The sequence below is a fragment of the Rhinoderma darwinii genome, chromosome 1, assembly GCF_050947455.1.
Source record: "Rhinoderma darwinii isolate aRhiDar2 chromosome 1, aRhiDar2.hap1, whole genome shotgun sequence".
Taxonomy (NCBI): Eukaryota; Metazoa; Chordata; class Amphibia; order Anura; family Rhinodermatidae; genus Rhinoderma; species Rhinoderma darwinii.
In genome coordinates, this window is record NC_134687.1 from 498,305,461 (window position 1) to 498,330,450 (window position 24,990).

Below are 24,990 nucleotides of genomic sequence, written 5' to 3' on the forward strand. Positions count from 1 at the left end.
GGCTGAAAAAAGACACATGTCCATCAAGTTCAACCAAGGGAAGGGAAAAGGGAAGGAAAAATTTCTACACATAGGAGCTAATATTTTTTTGTTCTAGGAAATTATCTAACCCTTTTTTAAAGCCATCTACTGTCCCTGCTGTGACCAGCTCCTGCGGTAGGCTATTCCATAAATTCACAGTTCTCACTGTAAAGAAGCCTTGTCGCCTCTGCAGCTTGAACCTTTTTTTCTCCAGACGGAGGGAGTGCCCCCTTGTTTTTTGAGGGGGTTTTACAAGGAACAGGATTTCACCATATTTTTTGTATGTGCCATTAATATATTTATATAAGTTAATCATGTCCCCCCTTAGTCGTCTTTTTTCAAGGCTAAATAGGTTTAATTCTTTCAATCTTTCCTCATAACTTAAATTCTCCATGCCCCTTATTAGCTTCGTTGCTCTTCTTTGTATTTTTTCCAACTCCAGGGCATCCTTTCTATGAACTGGAGCCCAGAACTGAACTGCATATTCTAGATGAGGCCTCACTAATGCTTTGTAAAGTGGCATTATTACATCCCTGTCCCGCGAGTCCATGCCTCTTTTAATACACGACAATATCCTGCTGGCCTTTGAAGCAGCTGATTGACACTGCATGCTGTTATTGAGTTTATGATTTACAAGTACACCCAGATCCTTCTCAACAAGTGAATCCGCCAGTGTAGCGCCCCCTAGGACATATGATGCATGCAGGTTGTTGGTACCAAGATGCATAACTTTACATTTATCTACATTAAACTTCATTTGCCAAGTGGACGCCCAAACACTTAGTTTGTTTAAATCTGCCTGTAATTCATGAACATCTTCCATAGTCTGAACTTTATTACATAGCTTGGTGTCATCTGCAAAAATAGAAATAGTGCTATTAATCCCTTCCTCTATATCATTAATAAATAAGTTGAATAATAGTGGTCCCAGCACTGAACCCTGGGGTACACCACTTATAACCGGGGACCATTCAGAGAAGGAATCATTGACCACAACCCTCTGGATACGGTCCTTGAGCCAATTCTCAATCCAATTACAAACTATATTTTCTAAACCTATAGTCCTTAATTTACCCATTAGGCGTCTATGGGGGACAGTGTCAAATGCCTTTGCAAAGTCCAAAAACACTAAATCCACAGCGGCCCCTCTGTCTAGACTTCTGCTCACCTCTTCATAAAAACAGATTAGGTTAGTTTGACAACTTCTGTCCTTAGTAAAACCGTGCTGGCTGTCACTTATAATGCTATTTATTGTCACATAATCCTGTATATAGTCCCTCAATAGCCCCTCAAACATTTTCCCCACGATGGATGTTAAGCTTACTGGTCTATAATTACCCGGGGAAGACCTAGAGCCCTTTTTGAAAATAGGCACCACATTTGCCCTGCGCCAGTCCCTTGGCACTATACCTGTCACTAGAGATTCTCTGAATATTATGAAAAGGGGGACAGAAATAACTGAACTAAGCTCTTTAAGAATTCTAGGGTGTAACCCATCTGGTCCCGGAGCCTTGTGCACATTTATTTTATTTAATTTAGCTTGGACCATCTCTACATTCATCCAATTCAGTATATCAACTGATATATTAACAGCACTGGCACCGGCTACATCAGCTGCTCTTTCTTCTGTTGTATATACAGAGCTAAAGAACCCATTTAGTAACTCTGCCTTCTCTTGATCCCCTGTGATCAACTCCCCATTACCATTATCTAGGGGTCCTACATGTTCAGACCTTGGCTTTTTTGCATTTATATGCTTGAAGAATTTTTTAGGATTTGTTTTACTATCCTTGGCCACCTGCCTTTCATTTTGTATTTTTGCTAATTTTATTACATTTTTACAGATTTTATTAAGCTCTTTATATTTTACAAAGGCTACAGCTGTACCCTCAGATTTGTATTTTTTAAATGCCCTTTTTTTGTCATGTATTGCCCCTTTCACAGAAGGTGTAAGCCATGTGGGGTTTAATTTGAGTCGTTTATACTTATTACCTGTAGGAATAAATTTTGCACTATAATAACTCAAAGTAGATTTGAAAATCTCCCATTTATCATTTGTTCCATTATTTGACATTAGTTCTTCCCAGTCTATATCCTGAATTGCAGCCCTCATCCTGGGGAAATTGGCTTTCTTAAAATTAAATGTTTTTGCCCTCCCAGCCTGCGTTTGTTTTTTACAGTATAGGTAAAATATAACTATATTATGATCACTGTTACCGAGGTTTTCACGAACATTGACATTCCCAACAAGATCTGCATTATTAGAAATGACCAGATCCAACAGAGCTTCACCTCTAGTCGGGTCTTCCACAAACTGGCCCATAAAATTTTCCTGCAACAGGTTGAGGAAATGTCTCCCCTTTGCAGTTGAAGCCGAACCATGACACCAATTAATATCCCGGAAATTAAAATCTCCCATTATCACTACAGTACCCGCCTGTGCAGCCCGCTCCATCTGTTTATATATCTGACCTTCCATCTCCTCAGTTATATTGGGGGGTCTATAGATTACACCAAAAGTAATTTTTTCAGTGTTTACCTCCCTTTCTAGTTCCACCCACAAGGTTTCAACCTCCTCACAGTCTTCACCCACTATTGTCTCTTTCACACTCGCCTTCATATCACTTCTCACATACAGACATACACCACCACCTTTCCTATTTGTCCTGTCTTTACGAAAAAGTGTAAAACCCTGTAGATTTACAGCCCAGTCATGTGAAGAGTCCAGCCATGTTTCAGCAACACCAACTATATCTATATTTTCTTCCAGTATCAAGGCCTCCAGCTCCCCCATTTTGCTTGCTAGACTTCTGGCATTTGTGAACATACACTTTAACTTGCCTGTCAGTTTTTCACTTTTATTATCAGAAATGTGATTTGACATTAAAGTTAATAAAAAAAATGTGAAAAAAAAATATTAAAAACCACTTTTTCCCCTTACAAAATGGTTTACTATTATAAAAAACAAAATAAAGGAAAAAAGTCACACATATTTAGCATCGCTGCGTCCGTAACGACCCCGACTATAAAGCTTTTACATTATTTAACCCGTACGGTGAACGCCGTAAAAAACAAACAAAAAACAATGGAACAATTGCTGTTTTCTGTGAATCCTGACTTAAAAAAAAGTGATCAAAAAGTCGCATCTACTCCAAAAATGGTACCAATAAAAACTACAAGTCGTCCCACAAAAAAACGAGCCCTTATACAGCTATGTAGACGCAAAAATAAAAAAGTTATAGCTCTTTGAATGTGACGATGGAAAACGTAAAAAATGGCTTGGTCATTAGGGCCCAGAATGCAAGCAGGCGGAAGGGGTTAAGTTTTATTTTGTTTTTCTAATTTGTTAATTTTGTTTGTTCTTTCTTAAAAACATCCACATCTGTTACAAGGGCAAATCTCAACCAATAGGTGTTCAGTTACAGACAGATTCAGTGCTTTAGTAGATCCAGGAAATACTGAACATGTCACTGGTATTTTTTGCAATCACAGGGTCACCATGACATAAATGGTGATTTGAATTCACATTAAATTATGTCAATACTTACAGTATATCCTACATCGCTTGAATAGAGGAAGTCCTGTATGCACAAGTAAGCTTAAATGAATCCATACAAGTACTCGATGACATCATCTTGCTCCTGACACAAATTACAATCTCTCAGTGGTGCAGCCTCAGACTTTTGCTATTGCCACCTTCTATCAGCCATTACTTTTTATTTTCATTTTGTATAGATGTAGCTAAATGAGACCTTGTCTTTTTCAAGTTGTATTTTTTGGCACAATTTTGGTACATACTGTATAAGTAAGTGTTTAATATACATTAAGGTTTATTAATGCATAAAATAAGCTATTCAGTTTTTAATAACTGAAAACTTTATTTACATTTTTTTCACATTATTTTCTTGTTCCATTACGGGACTTGAATATAATGCATTCACATATATCTATATATCAGGGGTCTCAAACTCGGCCGGGTAAGTGGGCCACATATAGGAAAAATGTGACGTTGACGGGCCGCATTAGTTTCAAATTTGATACATTACAAAATTATTGTTAATTAATTAGTTATTTGAATTACTATAACACTACATTACTATAATAATAATAATATTAATAATACTACATTACTATAGTAATATCGCTAGGTTTAAACTTACCGGAAATTTGCGAGAGTTCTGTACGTGCTTATTTCAACAATCCAGTTTTACAGTTTAAGTGTCGCTAAATGCAGTCCGGCAGCTCAGTTGGCAGCGTTTGGCAGACACACAAATGTCAAAATTAGGCAACCCCTTTTTAGATCGTGCCACAGAGCCCTCTATAGATACTGCCACAGTGCCCTCTGTAGATACTGCCACAGTGCCCTCTGTATACTGCCACAGTGCCCTCTGTAGATAATGCCACAGTGCCCTCAGTAGATATTGCCACAGTGCCCTCTGTAGATACTGCCACAGTGCCCTCTGTAGATACTGCCACAGAGCCCTCTGTAGATAATGCCACAGTGCCCTCTGTAGATAATGCCACAGTGCCCTCTATAGATACGGCCACAGTGCCCTCTGTAGATAATGCCACAGTGCCCTCTGTAGATAATGCCACAGTGCCCTCTGTAGATACTGCCACAGTGCCCTCTGTAGATAATGCCACAGTGCCCTCTGTAGATAATGCCACAGTGCCCTCTGTAGGTAATGCTACAGTGCTCTCTATAGATAATGCAACAGTACCCCCCCCTTTTACGAGGGGCCACTGGACCCCCCATCCCCGAACCAGGTTTTTTCGGAAATTTTTTCAGAAAGTTTTTTATAAGGGTCTGAGCGTGGATATCTCGGACTGGGACCCAAGTCCTCTCCTCAGGACCATATCATTTCCAATGGACTAGGTACTGGATAGACCCATGAACCTTTCTACTGTCCAGCAACCTGGTCACCTCAAACTCCTGTCCCTCGGGTGTCAATACTGGGACGGGAGGTTTCCCTATGGGAAGGATGGGGGGAACAAATCTCTTCAGAAGGGAGGAATGAAACACATCATGGGTGCAGAAGGAGGGGGGCAATTTTAAGCGGAAGGAGACCGGGTTGATCCTGTCCTTGACCTCATATGGACTGATGTACCTGGGGTGAACTTTCTGGAGGGTACCCTCAGGCGGAGGGTCTTGGAAGATTACCAAACCCGATCTCCCACCATGAAATCAGGATTGGCCGAACGCCTTTTATTGGCTTGAAGCCGCTGATGGTCCTGGGCTGCCCTGAGATTACTCTGGACTTGGTCCCAGATGACCCTCAAGTTCCCAGTGAGAAGCTCCACTTCAGGGTTATCTGATACACATAGGGAAAATGAAGAAAACCTGGGATTAAAACCATAATTAGCAAAGACTCCTGACGATGTGCTGATGTTACTATTGAGGGCAAATTCCGCAAGCGCCAAAAACCTAAAGCATTTATCCTGAGCGTTGGGCCATGAAGCATCTGAGATAATGTTCCAGAGCCTGATTGGTTCTCTCAGTCTGGCCATTAGTTTCTGGATGGAAGGCCGATGAAAAGGACAAGTCTAGTCCTAACTGCTTGCAGAACACCCTCCAAAACAATGATACAAATTGGACCCCCCTGTCAGAGACGATGTCAACAGGTACCCTGTGCAAACGTAAAATATGTTTAATAAAGAGGTTAACTAGCTCTTTAGCATTGGACAATTTCTTCAGGGGAATGAAGTGGGCCATTTTACTAAACCGGTCTACCACTACCCAGATCACCGACCTGCCCTGGGACGAAGGGAGATCGGTGATAAAATCCATAACTAGATGGGTTCAGGGTCCTTGGGGCACCGGCAAAGGACACAGCAAGCCTGCAGGTCGGGATCTGGGAGTTTTAGACCCGGCGCAGGTCTCACATGAGACCACGTAAGCTCGGACATCCCGTAGCAGCCCTGGCCACCAGAAACCATGGGTGACAAGGTCCCTGGTACCAGAGATGCCTGGGTGACCTGACAGGACTGAGTCATGACACTTCTGGAGGAGCCTCAGCCGGAGGTGTAAGGGTACAAACAGTTTTCTCTCAGAAAGGGCTTCGGTCCTGGCTGGCCGAGACCTCTGTGGTCAGGTCAGAGTCTACCATTGCCACTACTGCACCAGGAAGCAATACTCCTTCGGGTTTGGTCTCAGGAGGAGGGGTGGCCAGAAAACTATGGGACAGAGCATCTGCTTTAATATTCTTTGAAACAGGCCTGTAGGTAACAACAAAATTGAACCTGGTAAAAAAAATAGAGTCCATCCAGCCTGTGTAGGGTTGAGTCTCCTGGCTGATTCTAAAAAGACCAAACTTTTATGGTCAGTGAGGACCGTGACCCAATGTCTTGCCCCTTCGAGAAAATGGTGCCATTCCTCCAAAGCCCATTTGATGGCCAGCAGTTCCCGATTACCCACATCGGAATTTTGCTAAGTGGGAGAGAACTTACGGGAAAAGAAGGCACAGGGTCGGAGGTGAGTGTGAGAAGTGGGACCCTGAGACAATACTGCTCCCACACCCATCTCAGAAGCATCCACCTCCACAATAAAGGGTTGAGTTTGATCTGTTTGGATTAGTATTGGGGCGGAGGAAAAGCACCCCTTAAGGAGCTCGAAGGCTCGGACCGCCTCCAGAGACTATTGGAGGAGATCCGCACCTTTGCGGGTGAGGTCGGTAAGGGGTTTGGCAATTACTGAATTTTTTGGGGATAAAACGTCTGTAGTAATTTGTGAACCCTAAAAATCTTTGGAGGGCTTTCAGGGAAGCAGGCCGGACCCATTCAGATACAGCCTGCACTATGGCAGGATCCCTGCGGAAATCCTCAGGGGTAAGGATGTGTCCCAAGAAAGGCATCTCTTAAGTACCAAAAAAAACATTTTCAAATTTAGCGAACAAATTATTTTCCCTGAGAATGTGGAGGACAGTCCTGACGTGTTTGACGTGCAAGTCCCAGTCTTTGGAAAACACCAAAATGTCTTCCAAGTATACCACCAAGAAGAGCCCCAGATAGTCTCTAAAAATATCATTTACGAAAGTCTGGAACACAGCTAGTGCATTACATAGACCGAAGGGCATCACCAGGTACTCAAAGTGCCCTTCGGGGGTGTTAAAGTCAGTCTTCCACTCATCCCCCTTACGAACTCTAATCAGGTTATAGGCCCCCGCAGGTCAAACTTAGAGAATCATTGGGGCCAACAGAACCTGATTAAAGAGATCGGAGATGAGTGGAAGTGGGTGTTGGTTCTTTATGGTAATATTGTTAAGCTGACGGTAGTCGATACAGGGTCAGAGCCCCCCGTCTTTCTTCCCCACAAAGAAGAAACCAGCACCTACAGGTGATGAGGAGGGGCGGATGTACCCCTTGGCCAGGCTCTCGTGGATATACTCCCTCATAGCTTCATGCTCAGGGCAAGATAGATTAAAGATTCTACCTTTGGGGAGCTTGGCTCCAGGTACCAGGTCGATTGCGCAATCGTGTACTCGATGAGGTTTTTTAGAAAAGACATCACTGAAGTCTTGAATAAATTCAGGAAGAGTGTTCCCCTCCTCAACGAGACTGACCCTTAAGGTGGACATACAAGATGACAAACACTTCTTACCCCAAGTAACAAGTTCCCCCGTCACCCAATCAAAGATGGGGTTATGCTTGAGCAACCAGGGAACACCTAATAAAATCTCGGTGGGTAGCCCATTAAGGACAAACATAGTACATTCCTCAAAGTGAATTGAACCAATCTTCAAACAAAACACAGGGGTAGACTGGAAAACGTGCCCGCAAGCTAATGGGGAGGAGTCTACCCCTACCAGGGGAATAGGAACAGACAAAACAATAGAGGGTAAACCAATCGACAAAGCATATCTGTGGGAAAAAAATTGGCAACGGACCCTGAGTCCACAAACACAGAACCTATCCCAGTCTTGCCCAAAAATAACACCTGGGCTGGCAACAAGACCTTATTAAAACAAACGGGAAATACCTGTGCGCCTAAGTGACCTCCCCGATGACCACTTAGGCGCGGAAGTTTTCCGGAGTCTTCTTTTTAAATTTGGGACAGGCGCTGAGTAGATGGTCCGCATCTCCACAGTAGAAGCATAAAGCATTTTTGCGGCGGAAATTACTGCGAACTTTCGGATCTCCTGTGATCCCTATCTCCATCTGTTCCTCCTGGCAGTCAGCTGAAGAAGATGGCACTGGGACAGCTCGAGATCTATGAGGAGCGACTGGAGTAGGAGGAGTGGACCATTCCGGTTGACGCTCCCGGATGCGTCGGTCGAGACAGGCAGCGAGATTCATGAGCTGATCTATGGGTCGGGGGGGGGGGGTAACCTACTAGCAGGTCTTTCAGGGCGTCAGTCAGTCCTAACCTGAAGTGGTACTTCAGGGCTGAGTCACCCCAGGTAGATTCCACTGACCACTTCCTAAACTCAGAGCAGTACTCCTCTACCGGCCTCTTACCCTGACAAAGTCCCCCTAACTGAGTTTCAGCATACGCTGTCCTGTCGGGTTCATCATAGAGATGTCCCAGGGCGGAAAATAAAGCATTGACACAGGAGCGTTGGGGACAAGTGGGAGATAAGGAAAATGCCCAATCCTGGGGGTCCCCCAGCAGACGGGATATGATGATCCCCACATGTTGAGACTCAGAGCCAGAAGAATGGGGCCGTAACTGAAAATAAAGCATGCAGCTCTCACAAAAAGATGCAAAAAAAAATTTGGATCGCCAGAAAAACGATTGGGTAACTGGATTTGGGGTTCCAGCACAGGTGCGGGAGGGTAGGCTGCCACGGGTAACACAGGGGCGGCCACCTGCGGGGCATGTTCCTGCTGGTAGACTCTCTGGGCCAGATCCTGCACCAATTGGGTGAGACCCTGCATTTGCTCTGTTAACACTACCAAGGGGTCCATGGCAAACAAAGCCAGACAACAGGGAAGAGCAGGTAAAGGGCCTGTAATTCTGTCACAAACAAATACACGGTAAACAGTGAGGTCCCTGTTCTTCCCAAACCTCTGACCCTACCTATGAGGGTCAATGCACATGATTCGTATTACGTGCGGTTTTGCAGCGCGGATTTGCGTGCAGCAAATCCGCAGCTTAATCCCTTCCCGCTCCTTGACGTACTATTACGTCATGGCAGCTGTATCGTTCGCGCTCCATGACGTAATAGTACGTCTCGGGAGTAACGGCCGTTTAGTCCGTCCTCCAGACACATACAGGAGCTGTGACGCTGCTGTCTTGTTCAGCAGCTGTCACAGCTCTTACAGCGGGGACCGATCGCTGTGTCACCGCTGATTAACCCCTTAAAAGCCGCGTTGTATAGAGATCGCGGCTTTTTAGGGGTTAAGCTGCCATCGCCGGCCTGCTACGCGATAGCGGCCGGCGATGGTGACTATGGCAACCGGACACCAAACAATGGCGTCCGGCTATGCCATAGACGGAAGCCTAGTGGGTCCTGACAACGTCAGGACCCACTATGCTTGCTGTCAGTGAGTAGCTGACAGTTCTAATACACTGCACTACGCATGTAGTGCAGTGTATTAGAATAGCGATCAGGGCCTCCTGCCCTCATGTCCCCTAGTGGGACAAAGTAATAAAGTAAAAAAAAAGTTAAAAAAAGATGTGTAAAAATAAGAAAATAAAAGATTTAAAAGTAATAAAAGTAAAAATCCCCCCTTTTCCCTTATCAGTCCTTTATTATTAATAAAAATATATAAACAAACAAATAAACTATACATAATTGGTATCGCCGCGTCCGTAACGGCCTGATCTACAAAATTATTTCATTATTTATCCCGCACGGTGAACGCCGTAAAATAAAATAATAATAAACCGTACCACAATCACAATTCTTTGGTCACTTCACCTCCCAAAAAATGGAATAAAAAGAGATCAAAAAGTCGCATGTACCTAAAAATGGTACTGATCGAAACTACAGTTCGTTACGCAAAAAATAAGTCCTCGCACGGCTTTATTGATTGAAAAATAAAAACGTTATGGCTCTTAGAATAAGGTAACACAAAAAGTAAATGATTGTTTACAAAACGTATTTTATTGTGCAAACGGCATAAGACATAAAAAAAAAATATAAACATCTGGTATCGCCGTAATCGTATCGCCCTGCAGAATAAAGTGAATATGTCATTTATAGCGCACGGTGAACGCTGTAAAAAAAAACGAAAAAAAAAACAATAGTAGTATTGCTGTTTTTTAGTCACCACGCCACCTAAAAATAGAATTAAAATCTAATCAAAAAGCCGCATGCACCCCAAGAAAACTACAATGGATTCCTCAAGGGGTCTAGTTTCCAAATTGGGGTCACTTTTGGGGGGTTCCCAATGTTTTGGCACCACAAGACCTCTTCAAACCGGACATGGTGCCTAATAAAAAAGAGGCCTCAAAATCCACTAGGTGCGCCTTTGCTTCTAAGGCCGGTGTTTCAGTCCATTACCGCACTAGGGCCACATGTGGGATATTTCTAAAAACTGCAGAATCTGGGCAATACGTATTAATTTGCGTTTCACTGATAAATCCTTTTGTGTTATAAAAAAAAATGGTATAAAGAGGATTTTCTGACAAAAAAAAAATATGTAAATTTCACTTCTACTTTGCTCTACTTTTTTGTGAAACACCTAAAGGGTTCATAAACTTTCTAAATGCTGTTGTGAATACTTTGAGGGGTCTAGTTTCTAAAATGGGGTATTTCATAGGGGTTTCTAATATATGGGCCCCTCAAAGCAACTTCAGAACTGAACTGGAACCTAAAAAAATAAATAAATGAGGCAATACTTCGCTTCTTACATTATACTGATAATGAGCCGTGCCCACCCCGAGATGACCCCAGTTTTGACCGTTTGTATAAACGGAGACCCCTATTAGACCGTTCCAGTGCCCGGTTTTCCCAAGCATACACCCCGAGAAGTGTATTTCTATTGATGAGTCCCTGGTACATTTTAAAGGGAGGGTTCAATTCCGCGAGTACCTGCCGAGTAAGAGGGGGCAAGGTATGGCGTGAAGATGTATAAGCTGTGAGAGTGCATCAGGGTATACATACAGGTTTAGGATATATGAAGGAAAGGCCACCCCCAAACCAGACTGCATCCTGGACTACAATAGGTACATGGGAGGGATGGACTTGTAAGATCAAGCCCTGAAGCCCTACAGCGCTATGCGGTGTGGTATAAGAAGCTGGCCGTGCACATCATACAGATGGCTTTGTACAATGCGTACGTGCTACGTCGATGTGCAGGCCAGACGGGAACTTTCCTGGAATTTCAAGAGGTGATTATCAAGAACCTAATCTTTAGGGACCAAGAAGGGGGGGCACCCAGTACTTCTGGAAGCGAGGCCACACGCACCAGGGCAACACTTTCCAGGAGAAGTTCCCCAAACTGGCAAGAAGGGAAAAAGTCAAAAGAGGTGCAAAGTCTGCTATAAGAGGGCGATAATGGATGACACAATATATCAATGTGACACGTGTCCCGAATAACTAGAGCTCTGTATGAAAGAGTGTTTTAAAATTTATCGTACATCCCTTGGTTTATAATTTACCCCAATTTTACTTACCCTGATGCACTCCACACAGCTTATCCCCCCTCGTCTTTCCCCTCTGAGCCCTGCTGTGTGTCCAGGCAGCTGATAACAGCCACATGTAGGGTATTGCCATACCCGGGAGAACCCACATTACAGTTTATGGGGTGTAGGTCTCCGGTCAAAATGCTCACTACACCTCTAGATGAATGCCTTAAGGGTGTAGTTTTTAAAACGGGGTCACTTCCTGCGGGTTTCAACTGTACTGGTACCTCAGGGGCTTCTGCATACATGACTTCGCACTAGAAAATCCACAGTAGGCCAAATGGTGGTCCTTTCCTTCTGAGCCCTCCCATGGGCCCAAACGGCAGTTTATCACAACAAATGGGGTATTGCGGCACTCAGAACAAATTGCGCAACAGAATGGGGTATTTTGTTTCTTGTGAAAATAAGAAATTTTCAGCCAAAACTTTTTTGTTTTCATTCCCAGCCCAATTCAAATAAGTTCTGTGAAAAAACTATGGGGTCAAAATGGTCACAACACCCATAAATGAATTCCTTGAGGTGTGTAGTTTCCAAAATGGGGTCATTTGTGGTTGGTTTCTATTGCTTTGATACCTCTGGGGCTCTGCAAATGCGACATGGCACCCGAAAACCAATCCAGCAAAATCTGGACTCCAAAGAACACACAGCGCTCCTTTCCTTCTGAGCCCTCCCATGGGCCCAAACGGCAGTTTATCACCACAAATGGGGTATTGCCGCACTCAGGACAAATTGGGAAACAAAATGGAGTATTTTATTTCTTGTGAAAATAAGAATTTTTGAGCTAAAATGACATATTATTGGAAAAAAATATATTTTTTTAATTCCCAGCCCAATTCAAATAAGTTCTGTGAAGAAACTATGGAGTCTAAATGGTCACATTACCCATAAATGAATTCCTTGAGGTGTGTAGTTTCCAAAATGGGGTCACTTCTGGTGGGTTTCCATTGCTTTGATACCTCTGGGGCTCTGCAAATGTGACATGGCAGCCGAAAACCAAACCAGCAAAATCTGTACTCCAAAGAACACACAGCGCTCCTTCCCTTCTGAGGCCTCCCATGGGCCCAAACGGCAGTTTATTGCCACAAATGGGGTATTGATGCACTCAGGAGAAATTGGGAAACAAAATTGAGTATTTTGTTCCCTGTGAAAATAAGAAATTTTGGTAAAAAATTACGTCTTATTGGAAAAAATGACATTTTTTTAATGTCACAGCCCAATTGAAATAGGTGCTGTGAAAAAACTGTGTGCTCAAAATGCTAACAACAACCATAAATTAATTCCTTGAGGGGTGTAGTCTCCAAAATGGGGTCACTTTTGGTGCGTTTCCATTCCTTTGATACCTCTGAGGCTCTGCAAATGCGACATGGCACCCGAAAACCAATCCAACAAAATCTGGACTCCAACAAACATATAGCGCTCCTTTCCTTCTGAGCCCTCCCATGGGCCCAAACGGCAGTTTATCACCACAAATGGGGTATTGCCACACTAAGGACAAATTTGGCAACAAAATGGGGTATTTTGTTCCCTGTGAAAATAAGAAATTTTGATCACAAATGACATTTTATTGGAAAAAATTAAATTTTTTTCATTTCACAGCCCAATTCAAATACGTGCTGTGAAAAAACTGTGCGGTCAAAATGGTAACAACAACCCTAAATGAATTCCTTGAGGGGTGTAGTTTCCAAAATGGGGTCACTATTGGGGGATTCCTACTGTTTTGGCACCTCAACACCTCTTCAAACCTGGCATGCTGCCTAAAATATATTCTAATAAAAAAGAGGACTCAAAATGCACTAGGTGCTTCTTTGCTTCTAGGGCTTGTGTTTTAGTTTACGAGCGCAGTAGGGCCACATGTGGGACATTTCTAAAAACGGCAGAATCTGGACAATACGTATTTAGTAGTGTTTGTCTGGTAAAACATTCTGTGTTACAGAAAAAAAAATGAATACAATTGAAATTCTGCAAGAAAAATGAAATTTGCAAATTTCACCTCCACTTTGCTTTAATTCCTGTGAAATGCCTGAAGGGTTAAAAAACTTTCTAAATGCTGTTTTGAATACTTTGAGGGGTCTAGTTTTTAAAATGGGGTGTTTTATCAGGGTTTCTAATACATAGGCCCCACAAAGCCACTTCAGAACTCAAGAGGTACCTTAAAAAAAAGGCTTTTGAAATTTTCTTAAAAATATGAGAAATTGCTGTTTATGTTCTAAGCCTTGTAACGTCCAAGAAAAATAAAAGAATGTTCAAAAAACGATGCCAATCTAAAGTAGACATATGGGAAATGTGAACTAGTAACTATTTTGGGTGGTATAACCGTCTGTTTTACAAGCAGATGCATTTAAATTCTGAAAAATGCAATTTTTTCAAAATTTTCTCTAAATTTTGAAATTTTTCACCAATAAACACTGAATATATCGACCAAATTTTAACACGAACATGAAGCCCAATGTGTCACGAGAAAACAATCTCAGAATCGCTTGGGTAGGTTTAAGCATTCCGACATTATTACCACATAAAGTGAAATATGTCAGATTTGAAAAATGGGCTCTGAGCCTTAAAGAGGCTCTGTCACCAGATTTTGCAACCCCTATCTGCTATTGCAGCAGATAGGCGCTGCAATGTAGATTACAGTAAAGTTTTTATTTTTAAAAAACGAGAATTTTTGGCCCAGTTATGACTATTTTTGTAGTTATGCAAATGAGGCTTGCAAAAGTCCAAGTGGGTGTGTTTAAAAGTAAAAGTCCAAGTGGGCGTGTATTATGTGCGTACATCGGGGCGTTTTTAATACTTTTACTAGCTGGGCGTTCTGATGAGAAGTATCATCCACTTCTCTTCAGAACGCCCAGCTTCTGCCAGATCACGCTGTGACGTCACTCACAGGTCCTGCATCGTGTCAGACGAGTGAGGACACATCGGCACCAGAGGCTACAGTTGATTCTGCAGCTGCATCAGCGTTTGCAGGTAAGTAGCTACATCGACTTACCTGCAAAAGCCGATGCTGCTGCAGAATCAACTGTAGCCTCAGGTGCCGATGTGTCCTCGCTCGTCTGACACGATGCAGGACCTGTAAGTGACGTCAAAGATCTGCACTGCCAGAAGCTGGGCGTTGTGAAGAGAAGTGGATGATACTTCTCGTCATGTAATTTTCAGGACTAAAATTGACCTGTGGTGCGTTTTTTAGAATCCATAGCATGTCAATTTATCTTGCGTTTCTGCTTGCGAATTTTATCTGCCTAAAGCAGAGGAAAATTTCACCAAAATCCGCAGCATGAAAACATGCAGAAAAACGAGTCAAAACTTATTTTCTGCAGCGTGTGTATGTAGCCTGGAGTGAATAGCGAGGCAGCTCCGTTCAAGCATTATCAACAAATAATTTAGATGGGACTCTTAGGGTACAGTTCAGAACTGCATCACAGTTGCCCAAAAAAATGGCTGCAAATATGCGTTTTACATGTAATTTTGCTACAGTTATGAAGGTTTATTTATTATTATGGAAATGTCCAAATTTTCATAGAAAAATACATATTCATTTACACATATAAAAATCTTAAGTTATTTTCTCTTTGAAAATCAACAGGGAAACTGTTTTCCTCCGTACCATGCCTGTATGAGGGAGATACAGTGTATGAGGGAGTGTCATATGAGGGAAATATTTTCCCTTATAAGCAATCCTGCTATTAGAGAATAGCTTCATAATACAGCATAGATGGAACATGCCACGTTTTTTTTTTACAGTCGTGTGCATGAGGCCTAAGGCTGGGTTCACACAACCTATTTTCAGGCTTAAACGAGGCGTATTATGCCTCGATTTACGCCTGAAAATACGGCTCCAATACGTCGGCAAACATCTGCCCATTCATTTGGATGGGTTTGCCGATGTACTGTGCCGACGACCTGTCATTTTACTCATCGCTGTCAAAAGACGATGCGTAAAATGACTGCCTCGTCAAAGAAGTGCATGACACTTCTTTGGACGTAATTTGAGCCGTTTTTCATTGAATCCAATGAAGAACAGCTCCAAATTACGGCCGTTAAAGACGCCTCGCATAATGCGAGTACGAGCAATTACGTCTGAAATTACGGAGTTGTTTTCTCCTGAAAACAGCTCCGTAATTTCAGCCGTAATGGTCGTTATCGTGTGCACATACCTTAATAGTTACAGCAGAGTTATTAGGAATAGTTATTCATCACAGTTAATATGGTAGCACCTACCTAGATAACTGTGTGCTGGAGTTTCCTCTACCACTTTTATTCTTCTTGCTCCTGCTGGTATCACCAGTGCCTCCACATAACCTGCACGTTACAGGAGAATGATGAGATTTAGAGATATTATAATCTTTATGCATCTTTCCTTTATGCCAAATATACAGTACTGTGAAAAAGTTTTTTGCAGTTGTGCAAAAATGCTGCAAAGTAAGAATGATTTCAAAAATACAAGTAATAGTTTTTTTTTATCAATTAACAAAATACAAAGTGAATGAACAGAAGAGAAATCTAAATCAAATCAATATTTGGTGTTACCACCCTTTGCCTTCAAAACAGATTCAATTCTTCGAGGTACACTTGCAGAAAGTCATGGATTTTGTAGGATTATAGTCAGGTGTATGATTAACCAATTATTCCAAACAGGTGATAATAATCATCATTTTCATTTGTAAGTTGAAACACAGTCATTAACTGTAACAGAAACAGCTGTGTAGAAGGCTTAAAACTTAGTAAGGAACAGTCAAACTCTGCTACAAAGGTGAGATTGTGGAAGACAGTTTCAAGTCACAGGTCTACCATGGCTAGACTGTGCACAGCAACAAGACACAAGTTAGAAGAAATTTTGGGAGGAATCCTCCAGCTCACCATTTAGCAGGTTTCAACCACGGGCTGCGCCAGGATCGCCGTGACGGCACACGGTAGTGAAGCAGGAAAGAAAGGAAAATAATGATCCAGAGCGGTGAAGTTAAAATGAAAACTCAGTTTCAATTTTATTCCGAAATCTTTAAAACGGGAAATAGCTTCCAGTTACAAGGATATATACTCTGAATGTTGCCTACGCGTTTCAGACGTGTACCACATCCTTCCTCATGGCTTGTTAATAGAGGAATAATGCTACCTTGAGGCTTATATCCAGTGATCACAGGTGGAATGGATTGCGGTCCAGCGTGTTCGTGCTGGAATGCAAAAATGGATACAATAGGAAACATACAATATCCAGGACTATGAAGATATATACCGCAGATACAAGGTAATTGAATTTAATTGTTGTTGGAACATGATAGCTGTTAAACTGTACTAGCTGCGGTAACTGTGAAACAAATGAAAAAATTTATCATCACTGAATATCAGATACAAGCCTCGTGGTGAATACATACTCATATCTTAATAGTAAAAACATACATGGAGCTGTGCAATGTAATTTTGTGAATTACAGTAAATATAGATTTAAAAACAATTCGATGGCTGGACTTGACAATAGAACGAATAGTCATGTGTATACAATGCCTTAATTAGTACGTCAGAGATAGTGATAGCATGACAAATGTACAGAGTGGATGTGTATTAATGCGCATTTTTATCAGAAATAGTGAGAATGAGGAAATTAGTATTGAAAGGACCCATGGATAATGGTAACCTTTTTCTTTATCATTGCAAACCCAGTCTCCTATACAAAAATTGGTTTTATTTCATGTAATATGTAAGGAGATATAAGATGTTAGGTGTTGGATTTTCGTATAAACAATTTCCAATAGTCTGGATAACATTGATTTAGAGAAATCCTCTAGTGTCCTATGGCTAATAGTGGAACATAAGTTCCTTTCTAAGATTTAGACCCCTAGGAAATCTAGTTTTTAATGTATAAATCCAGTATGCTTCTCTTGCTAGGATGTTATGTTTGATGTCACCTCCTCGGATAGGAGTGGTTACTCCCTCTATTGCATAGCATTTAAATGTGGAGACTGATCTGTTGTGTTGTATTATAAAGTATTTGGCAGCATTAGAGATGTTTGTGAGATTTTGATTTCTGATATAACCTAGGTCTTCCAAAATTCTGGTTTTACATTTTCTGCTGCTGCATCCCACATATAGTAGATTGCACATAGTGCATTCGATGATATAAACCACTGCCATACTATTACAATTGTAGTCTCCACATTTAAATGTGCTGCATCAGCAAGATCTCTCCCAGGCGAAGATTTTAAAGCAGAATGGGGTTTCAATAAATGGTGTTCAAGCTCTTTTGAAGAACTACAAAGAAGCACAAAGAAACGTGAACGTTGAGGACCGTAGAAACCGTGGTCGGCCAAGGAAACTCAATACAGCAGATCAAAGACACATCATGCTTACTTCCCTTCGAAATCAGAAGATATCCAGTAGTGCCATCAGCTCAGAACTGGCAAAAACCAGTGGGACCCAAGTACACCCATCTACTGCTCGGAGAAGTCTGGCCAGAAGTGGTCTTCATGGAAGAATTGCGGCCAAAAAGCCATACCTTCAACGTGGAAACAAGGCCAAGCGACGCAATTAATGCACGAAAACATAGGAACTTTGGTGCAGAAAAATGTCAGCAGGTGCTCTGGACTGATGAGTCAAAATATGATATATTTGGCTGTAACAGAAGGCAGTTTGTTCGCCGAAGGCTGGAGAGTGGTACAATAATGAGTGTCTGCAGGAAACAGTGAAGCATGAAGGAGGTTCCTTACAAGTTTGGGGCTGCATTTCAGCAAATGGTGTTTGGGATTTGGTCAGGATTAATGATGTCCTCAAAGCTTAGAAATGCAGGCAGATACTTATCCATCATGCAATACCATTGATTGGCTCCAAATTTATTCCTCAGCAGGACAATGACCTCAAACATACAGTCATGTCATTAAGAACTATCTTCAGCATAAAGAAGAACAAGGAGCCCTGGATGTGATGACGTTGCCCCCACAGAGCCCTGATCTCAACATCATCGAGTCTGTCTAGGATTACATGAAGAGACAGAAGAATTTGAGGAAGCATGCATTCACAGAAGGTCTGTGGTTAGATCTCCAAGATGCTTGGAACAACCTGCCTGCCGAGTTCCTTCAAAAACTGGGTGCAAGTGTACCTAGAAAAATGTATGTTTTGAAGGCAAAAGGTGGTCATACCAAATATTGATTTGATTTACATTTCTCCTATGTTCATTCACTTTGTATTTTGTTAATTGATGAAAAAAACAAACTATTAACACTTATATTTTTGAAAGCATTCCTACTTTGCAGCATTTTTCCACAACTGCCTAATACTTTTGCACAGTACTATGTATATATATATATATATATATATATATATATATATATATATATATATATATATACCAATCATGAATATATATATATATATATATATATATATATATATATATATACATATATATATATATATATATATATATATATATGCTCATACTGTATATATCTATATATGTATGTATATATGTATATATATATATATATATATTGTATATATACATATATATATGTAGATACATACAGTATGAGTATATATATATATATATATGTAAATATATTTTTATATATATATATATATATATATATATATATATATATTCATGATTAGTTTATTCATGATTAGTGATATTTTACAACTGAATATGTCAACATTATGTGCTAGGACACTTGGCACTTACAGGGTAAAACGTCAATTGATCAAGTTTCACATTACTGTAGAAATCTTGGAGAGACTGTTACATAATGGAAAGATTTAGATAGACTAAATTACATAAAAGAAAAAAAAGAATGTTTCAATCTCAGTGTATAAAAATAGCTAAGTAAAATAAACCTTAAAACAAGGGATACAATTTTTTAGTACTTTACAGAACAAGCCTCAGAACAAGATCGGACATGTTGTTGAAAAAATATAAACAATATACCCACCCTATAAGGCAGAAAAGTATTTGATGTATAACATATTTCATCATTGCTTCAATGCAGTGTCCAGGCTTATTTAGGATGTAATGTAAAACACTTGTGTTGCAATAGGTACTAAGTAGACACATTTCTATCAGGGTGTATTTGCACATGTAGGTTTTGTAGCTTTTTTGCTACAATTATTGCAAAATTGTGGGAAACATACACTACAAAACCTGCAGGTATAAATACACCCCCAAAAAATAGAAGGATAGGAAATAGACTTATTAGGGTTATTCCCACCATATAAAGTGATGGCACATCGCTAGGATATGCCATCACTTTGTGATCGGTGGTGGGGCAACTGTCGGGACCCCCCACCGATCCAGAGAATAAAGGTGCTGAGGTTCTGGTTTAGCGGCTCTCGCTGTGATGGGCCTAGGCTGTTCATGTATTACACGGACACCCATTCATTTGATGGCTAATGTATAATATTACATTTCCCTGAGGATTTCCCCTGGTGGTAACACCTGATTACTGGGTAGGTTTTAATATTAAAATTGGTTGTTATAATTGCTTTGATAATTTCTAAAGCTCTGGATTACATAAGAATATTCTTTTATAAATTGTTCAGTCTATAATGTGTTCTTCTACCCCTAATTTTCTTAAGTGGATTGTGAAATATCTGTTTTGAAACATTTATATAAAAAGATGTATAAAGCTCTGGTCACACTGTTGTCATGGCTTAATTTTATGAGGTTTCCTTAGCTTCTAATAGGCAGGATAGACTAGTCTGCTCTAGGGTTGTCACGATACCAGAATTTGGACTTCAATACCGATACTTTGTGTGGTATTGTGATCCTCGATACCAAAACGATACGTTGCCAACAATAATAAAAAATGTTCTTCTATTTCTGATGTGAGGCGCGTGGTGTGATGAATTTTGAACCTCCATGTGCCTCACATTAATAGTAAGTAACCCCATCATGTTCCTCATAATGGACAACATTGGGTTAATGTGTGAGGTACATGATGGGGCTAATTACTATTAATGTGAGGCACATAGAGGTTCAAAATTCATAATACCTCGTGCCTCACATTAATAAGTGAAAAGCAGTTTTTATTTTATTTTAAAACAGCGTAAACATCATAAATGACACTATAAGTTTGTTATTACGGTTATTATGGTCGCTACAATACCGAATATGTATATCTTATGTATTAAGACTTATTTTAATGTTTATTGTAAAAATGTGTGTGTATGTTTTTATTTATTTAACATTTTAACTGTACTGGCATATATCTATATACTGGTACATTAGCCTGTGTACTGATAGTACACAGGCAGATGTTAGGACATACCTAAGTATGTATGCCCTAACAACATTAAATATGGTCAGACAGCTCTGGGGTGCTTCAATGGACCCTGGGCTTTCTGCCCATATATGGTACGTCCCTCGATTGCTTCATAGGGATTCCCTGTGACAAAGGGTATGCCCCTCTTATCATTTTCCCCTTGAATGCTGTGGTCAGCTTTGATCGAAGCATTCAGATGAATAGCCGCGGAGATGAGAGGTTTCTCTTATCTCCGCCGTTGGAGCTGGGCTGCGGCTGTGTAATACAGCCATTGCCCCGCTCCTGAAAATAAGTGCGCGCGTGCGGTCAGCGTGAGGTGATGTGGCCGGCACTGCACTTATGAGCGGCGGTGCAGGCACTGAAGACAGCGCACTTATCAGGACTCAGGAGCGGGGCAATGGATGTATTACACAGCCACAGGCCTGATCTAACAACATTCATGTGTTACAATACTGAGCTATGCGGCCGCACAGCTTAGTATCGAAATACATGGATTAACAGTATTGAACCGTTTGGGGTGCACGGTATAGAAACAGTATCGAAATTTCATTGCATCGTGCAACTCTAGTCTGCTCCACTATTCTGTCCAGTAAACAGGCTTTATGACATCACCAAGACTGTATAAAGTAGGAATTTCTCAGGAATACAAGCATCAAAATAATGAAGGACACTTCTGGTTTTCTACATCAAGCTGGTTTTAGCTGTATTAGGCTTCGTTCACATCTGCGTTGGGACTGAAACAAATCGTAGGTTTCCGTTTGCATCACCATTGATTTCAATGGTGACATATCTGGTACAAATGCTTTCCATTTGTCCCCATTGTGCAGGGTTCCATCGTTTTGACGGAATCAATAGCGTAGTCGACTTGCACAATGGGGATAAATGGAAAGCATTTGCACTGGATCCGTCACCATGGAGATCAATGGTGATGCAAACGGAAACCTATGGTTTCCATTTGTTTCAGTCAGGGTTCCGTTCATAGGTTCCCCTGATGGAATGCTCAGACGGAACCCCTGAACAGAGCCCCGACGCAGATGTCAACAAAGCCTTATGAGGTTATTATTAGCATATTGCTACAATAGTAACAATAAATCAATCCTTACCTGCTCCTCTTGTATGATTGAAGTCCCCTTTAATAACTCTACATGATTTTCCATTTCCATTGCAAACACCACAGTGATCTTCCCTAGACAAGGAACCCAACACTCCATCACAGCCAACTTTCTTTAAGAAGAACACAAAATGTTATTAAATCTTCACATTATATGATACATACAATTCATATACTGATTCAATGATCGACTCATAAATGAGTCATGTAGGAGGGTGGAGCTTCCAGTAGGTCAGAGGAGTAGCTGAGAGGGGCTATCGGGGCCCAGGTACTGGATTCCAGGGGGGATGCCGACAAGTCCCTTTGCCTTGGCCACAATATTTAGATACAGTGATGGAAGCAGTGAACTGAATCTTTGCCCCGGGTGAAGGAAAGCCCAGCTATGGGTCTGCAGTAGGGGTTCTGTGGCTCAGGCAATGTGCCATGGTCTTTCAATGTCTGTAAGATACATTGGTATGTATGGCGAGCGTAAAATATCCATAACATATTCAGCACATCTATCTCTGCTGCCGTTAGTGCATAAAGTGTGCTTGAAAATGTATCAACCTAAGATGTACCACCTGAGATGATCGTCTGCCTACATTTGATCTGCAGATGTAGCGATCTTTAACTTGACTTTTAATGCATTAAATACACAGTGAAAATAAACTTTAACTTTTTCAATGGTTTTCAATGGCTTAAGCGAGAAGTTATTACACTGCAGCAAGTTATCAGAGTCAAGATAAGGATTGCTACATCTGTACTAAGAATCTTTGATTTGGTCTTTGGGAATACTGTTCCCAGTGCTTATAGGAACGGCATAATTTATTTTAAATTTATTCCTTAATGCTTACATACTGTAGCTCTAACATATGCTGCAGCCCTGTACGCTGATTGTAAATAATGGTGATACAATGGGGCTCACAATCTAATTTATATATCTTAGACACACATACATGAACATTAAGGCCAATTACTGGTTGACATTTCTGCACATGCTCTGTTATTTAGTATTTTTCCCCAATTTTGAGCGCTACATTTCATTTTAACATTAAAGGGGTATTCCGGTTTCAGCAAATAAAGCTTAGTCATTGTATAATGTATGGTAAAACAATTTTTTCCAATATACTTTAAGTATCAATCCCTTACATTATTTAAGCTCTCTGCCTGCAGTAATTAAGTAAGAACCTTCATTGTTTACTTCTGCCCCGGACATGTGATGGACACACAGGTGCATGGCTCGTTACAATACACAATCTGTTAACTGTACTGTATATATCAGGGGCGTAGCTAAATGCTCACGGGCCCGGGTGCAAGAATTCAGCTTGGGCCCCCCTAACACTCCCCAACACCACCATCATCATCATCAGACCCCTGCGCGCGCCTATGCCCAGACGCCTTGCCCAACAGCCCCCATAGTATAATGCCCCCACACAGTATAATACTCCCATAGCTGCCCCCACACAGTATAATGCCACATAACGTATAATGCCCCCACATAACAGCCCCATACCGTATAATGCTCCCCATATCAGCCCCCCATACAGTATAATTCCCCCATATCAGCCCCCATGCAGTATAATGCCCCCCCACAATATCAGCCCCCATACAGTATAATGCCCCCATATGTGCATAATAGAAAAATAGCATAATTACTTACCTATACCCGTTCCCACGTCGGGTGGAGGATCCTTCGTCTCCTCCAGTGTGTGCTATGAGTGACTCAGCGCAGGCAGGCGCGATGAAATCGCTACATCCCGCCTGCCTGCGTCGAGCCGCTCAGGGCACAGTGAATGCTGGATCAAGGAGATGTCAGCTCCTTGCTCCAGGATTGAATGGAACCGGGACCTCGGTGAGTGACTCGCGACCCCCCGGAGGTCTTCACACGAACCCCCATGGGGACGCGACCCACAGTGTACTACGATACCGATACTTCGTTTACTTTGCCAACAGTAATAAAAATAAAAAAAGTTCTTCAGTTTTCTGATGTGAGGCGCGAGGTGTGATTATGAATTTTGAATGTGCCTCACATTAATAGTAATTAACCCCATCATGTTTCTCAGTCATTATGGGTTAATGTGTGAGGTACATGATGGGGTTAATTACTATTAATGTGAGGCACATGGAGGTTAAATTCATCATCGCACCTCGTGCCTCACAATAAGTGATAGAAAGCAGTTTTTATTTTATTTTTTACAGCGTACACATCATAAATGATGCTAAAAAATTGTTGTGCAGGTTATTACGGCCGCGCCAATACCGATTATGTGTATATTTTATGTATTGAGACTTATTTTAATGTTTATTATAAAAAAGGTGTGTATGTATTTTTTTAATTTAACATTACTTTGTTTTTACTTTATTTTTAAACTTTAATGTACTGGCATATATCTATATTACAGTACATTAGCCTGTGTACTGATAGTACACAGGCAGTTGTTTGGACATGCCTAAGTATGCCCTAACAACAGGAAATATGGTAGGACAGCCCGGGGGTCCTTCAATGGACCCTGGACTGTCTGCCCATATATGGTATGTCCCTCAATCGCGTCACAGGAATTTCTTGAAACGCGATCCAAGGGGCATCCCCCCTTCTCATTTTCCGCTGAATGCTGCAGTCCGCTGTGATCGCAGCATTCACGGGAATAGCGGCGGAGATGAGGTTTCTCTGATCTCTGCCGTTATAGAGCGGGCTGCGGCTGTGTAATACAGCCATTGCCCCGCTCCTGACATAAGTGCGCGCGCGGTCAGCATGAGGTGATGCGGCCGGCGCTGAACTAATGAGCGGCGACGCAGGCACTGAAGACAGAACATGGGGGTGTTTTGTAGTGCACCCACCATGTTCTGTCTTCAGTGCCGCAGATCATTAGTGCAGCGCCGGCCACATCGCATCATCCTGACGGCGCGGACATGTCAGGACTCAGGAGCGGGGCAGTGACTGTATTACACAGCCGCAGCCCCGCTCTCATAGTCATGTGTTAGTATACTGTATTGTGTTGTATTGTGCAGTTTGCGGTGGAGAAAGGAGGGGGGGCTGTGATTTAACGCCCCCCCCCTCTCCACCGCAAACA

At 41.6% G+C, this 24,990-nt stretch overlaps 1 protein-coding gene across 1 annotated transcript in view; it reads right to left on the reverse strand.

The window, feature by feature from the left end:
- Positions 1-24,990, reverse strand: part of ADAMTS19 (ADAM metallopeptidase with thrombospondin type 1 motif 19) — a 310,868-nt gene that overhangs the window by 89,947 nt on the left and 195,931 nt on the right. Inside the window, exons 15-16 of the mRNA XM_075854793.1 lie at positions 21,933-22,053; positions 15,803-15,883 (exon numbers count right to left, since the gene is read on the reverse strand). Of these exons, the coding sequence (XP_075710908.1) occupies positions 15,803-15,883; positions 21,933-22,053 (202 nt within the window). The remainder of the gene's footprint in view (positions 1-15,802; positions 15,884-21,932; positions 22,054-24,990) is intronic.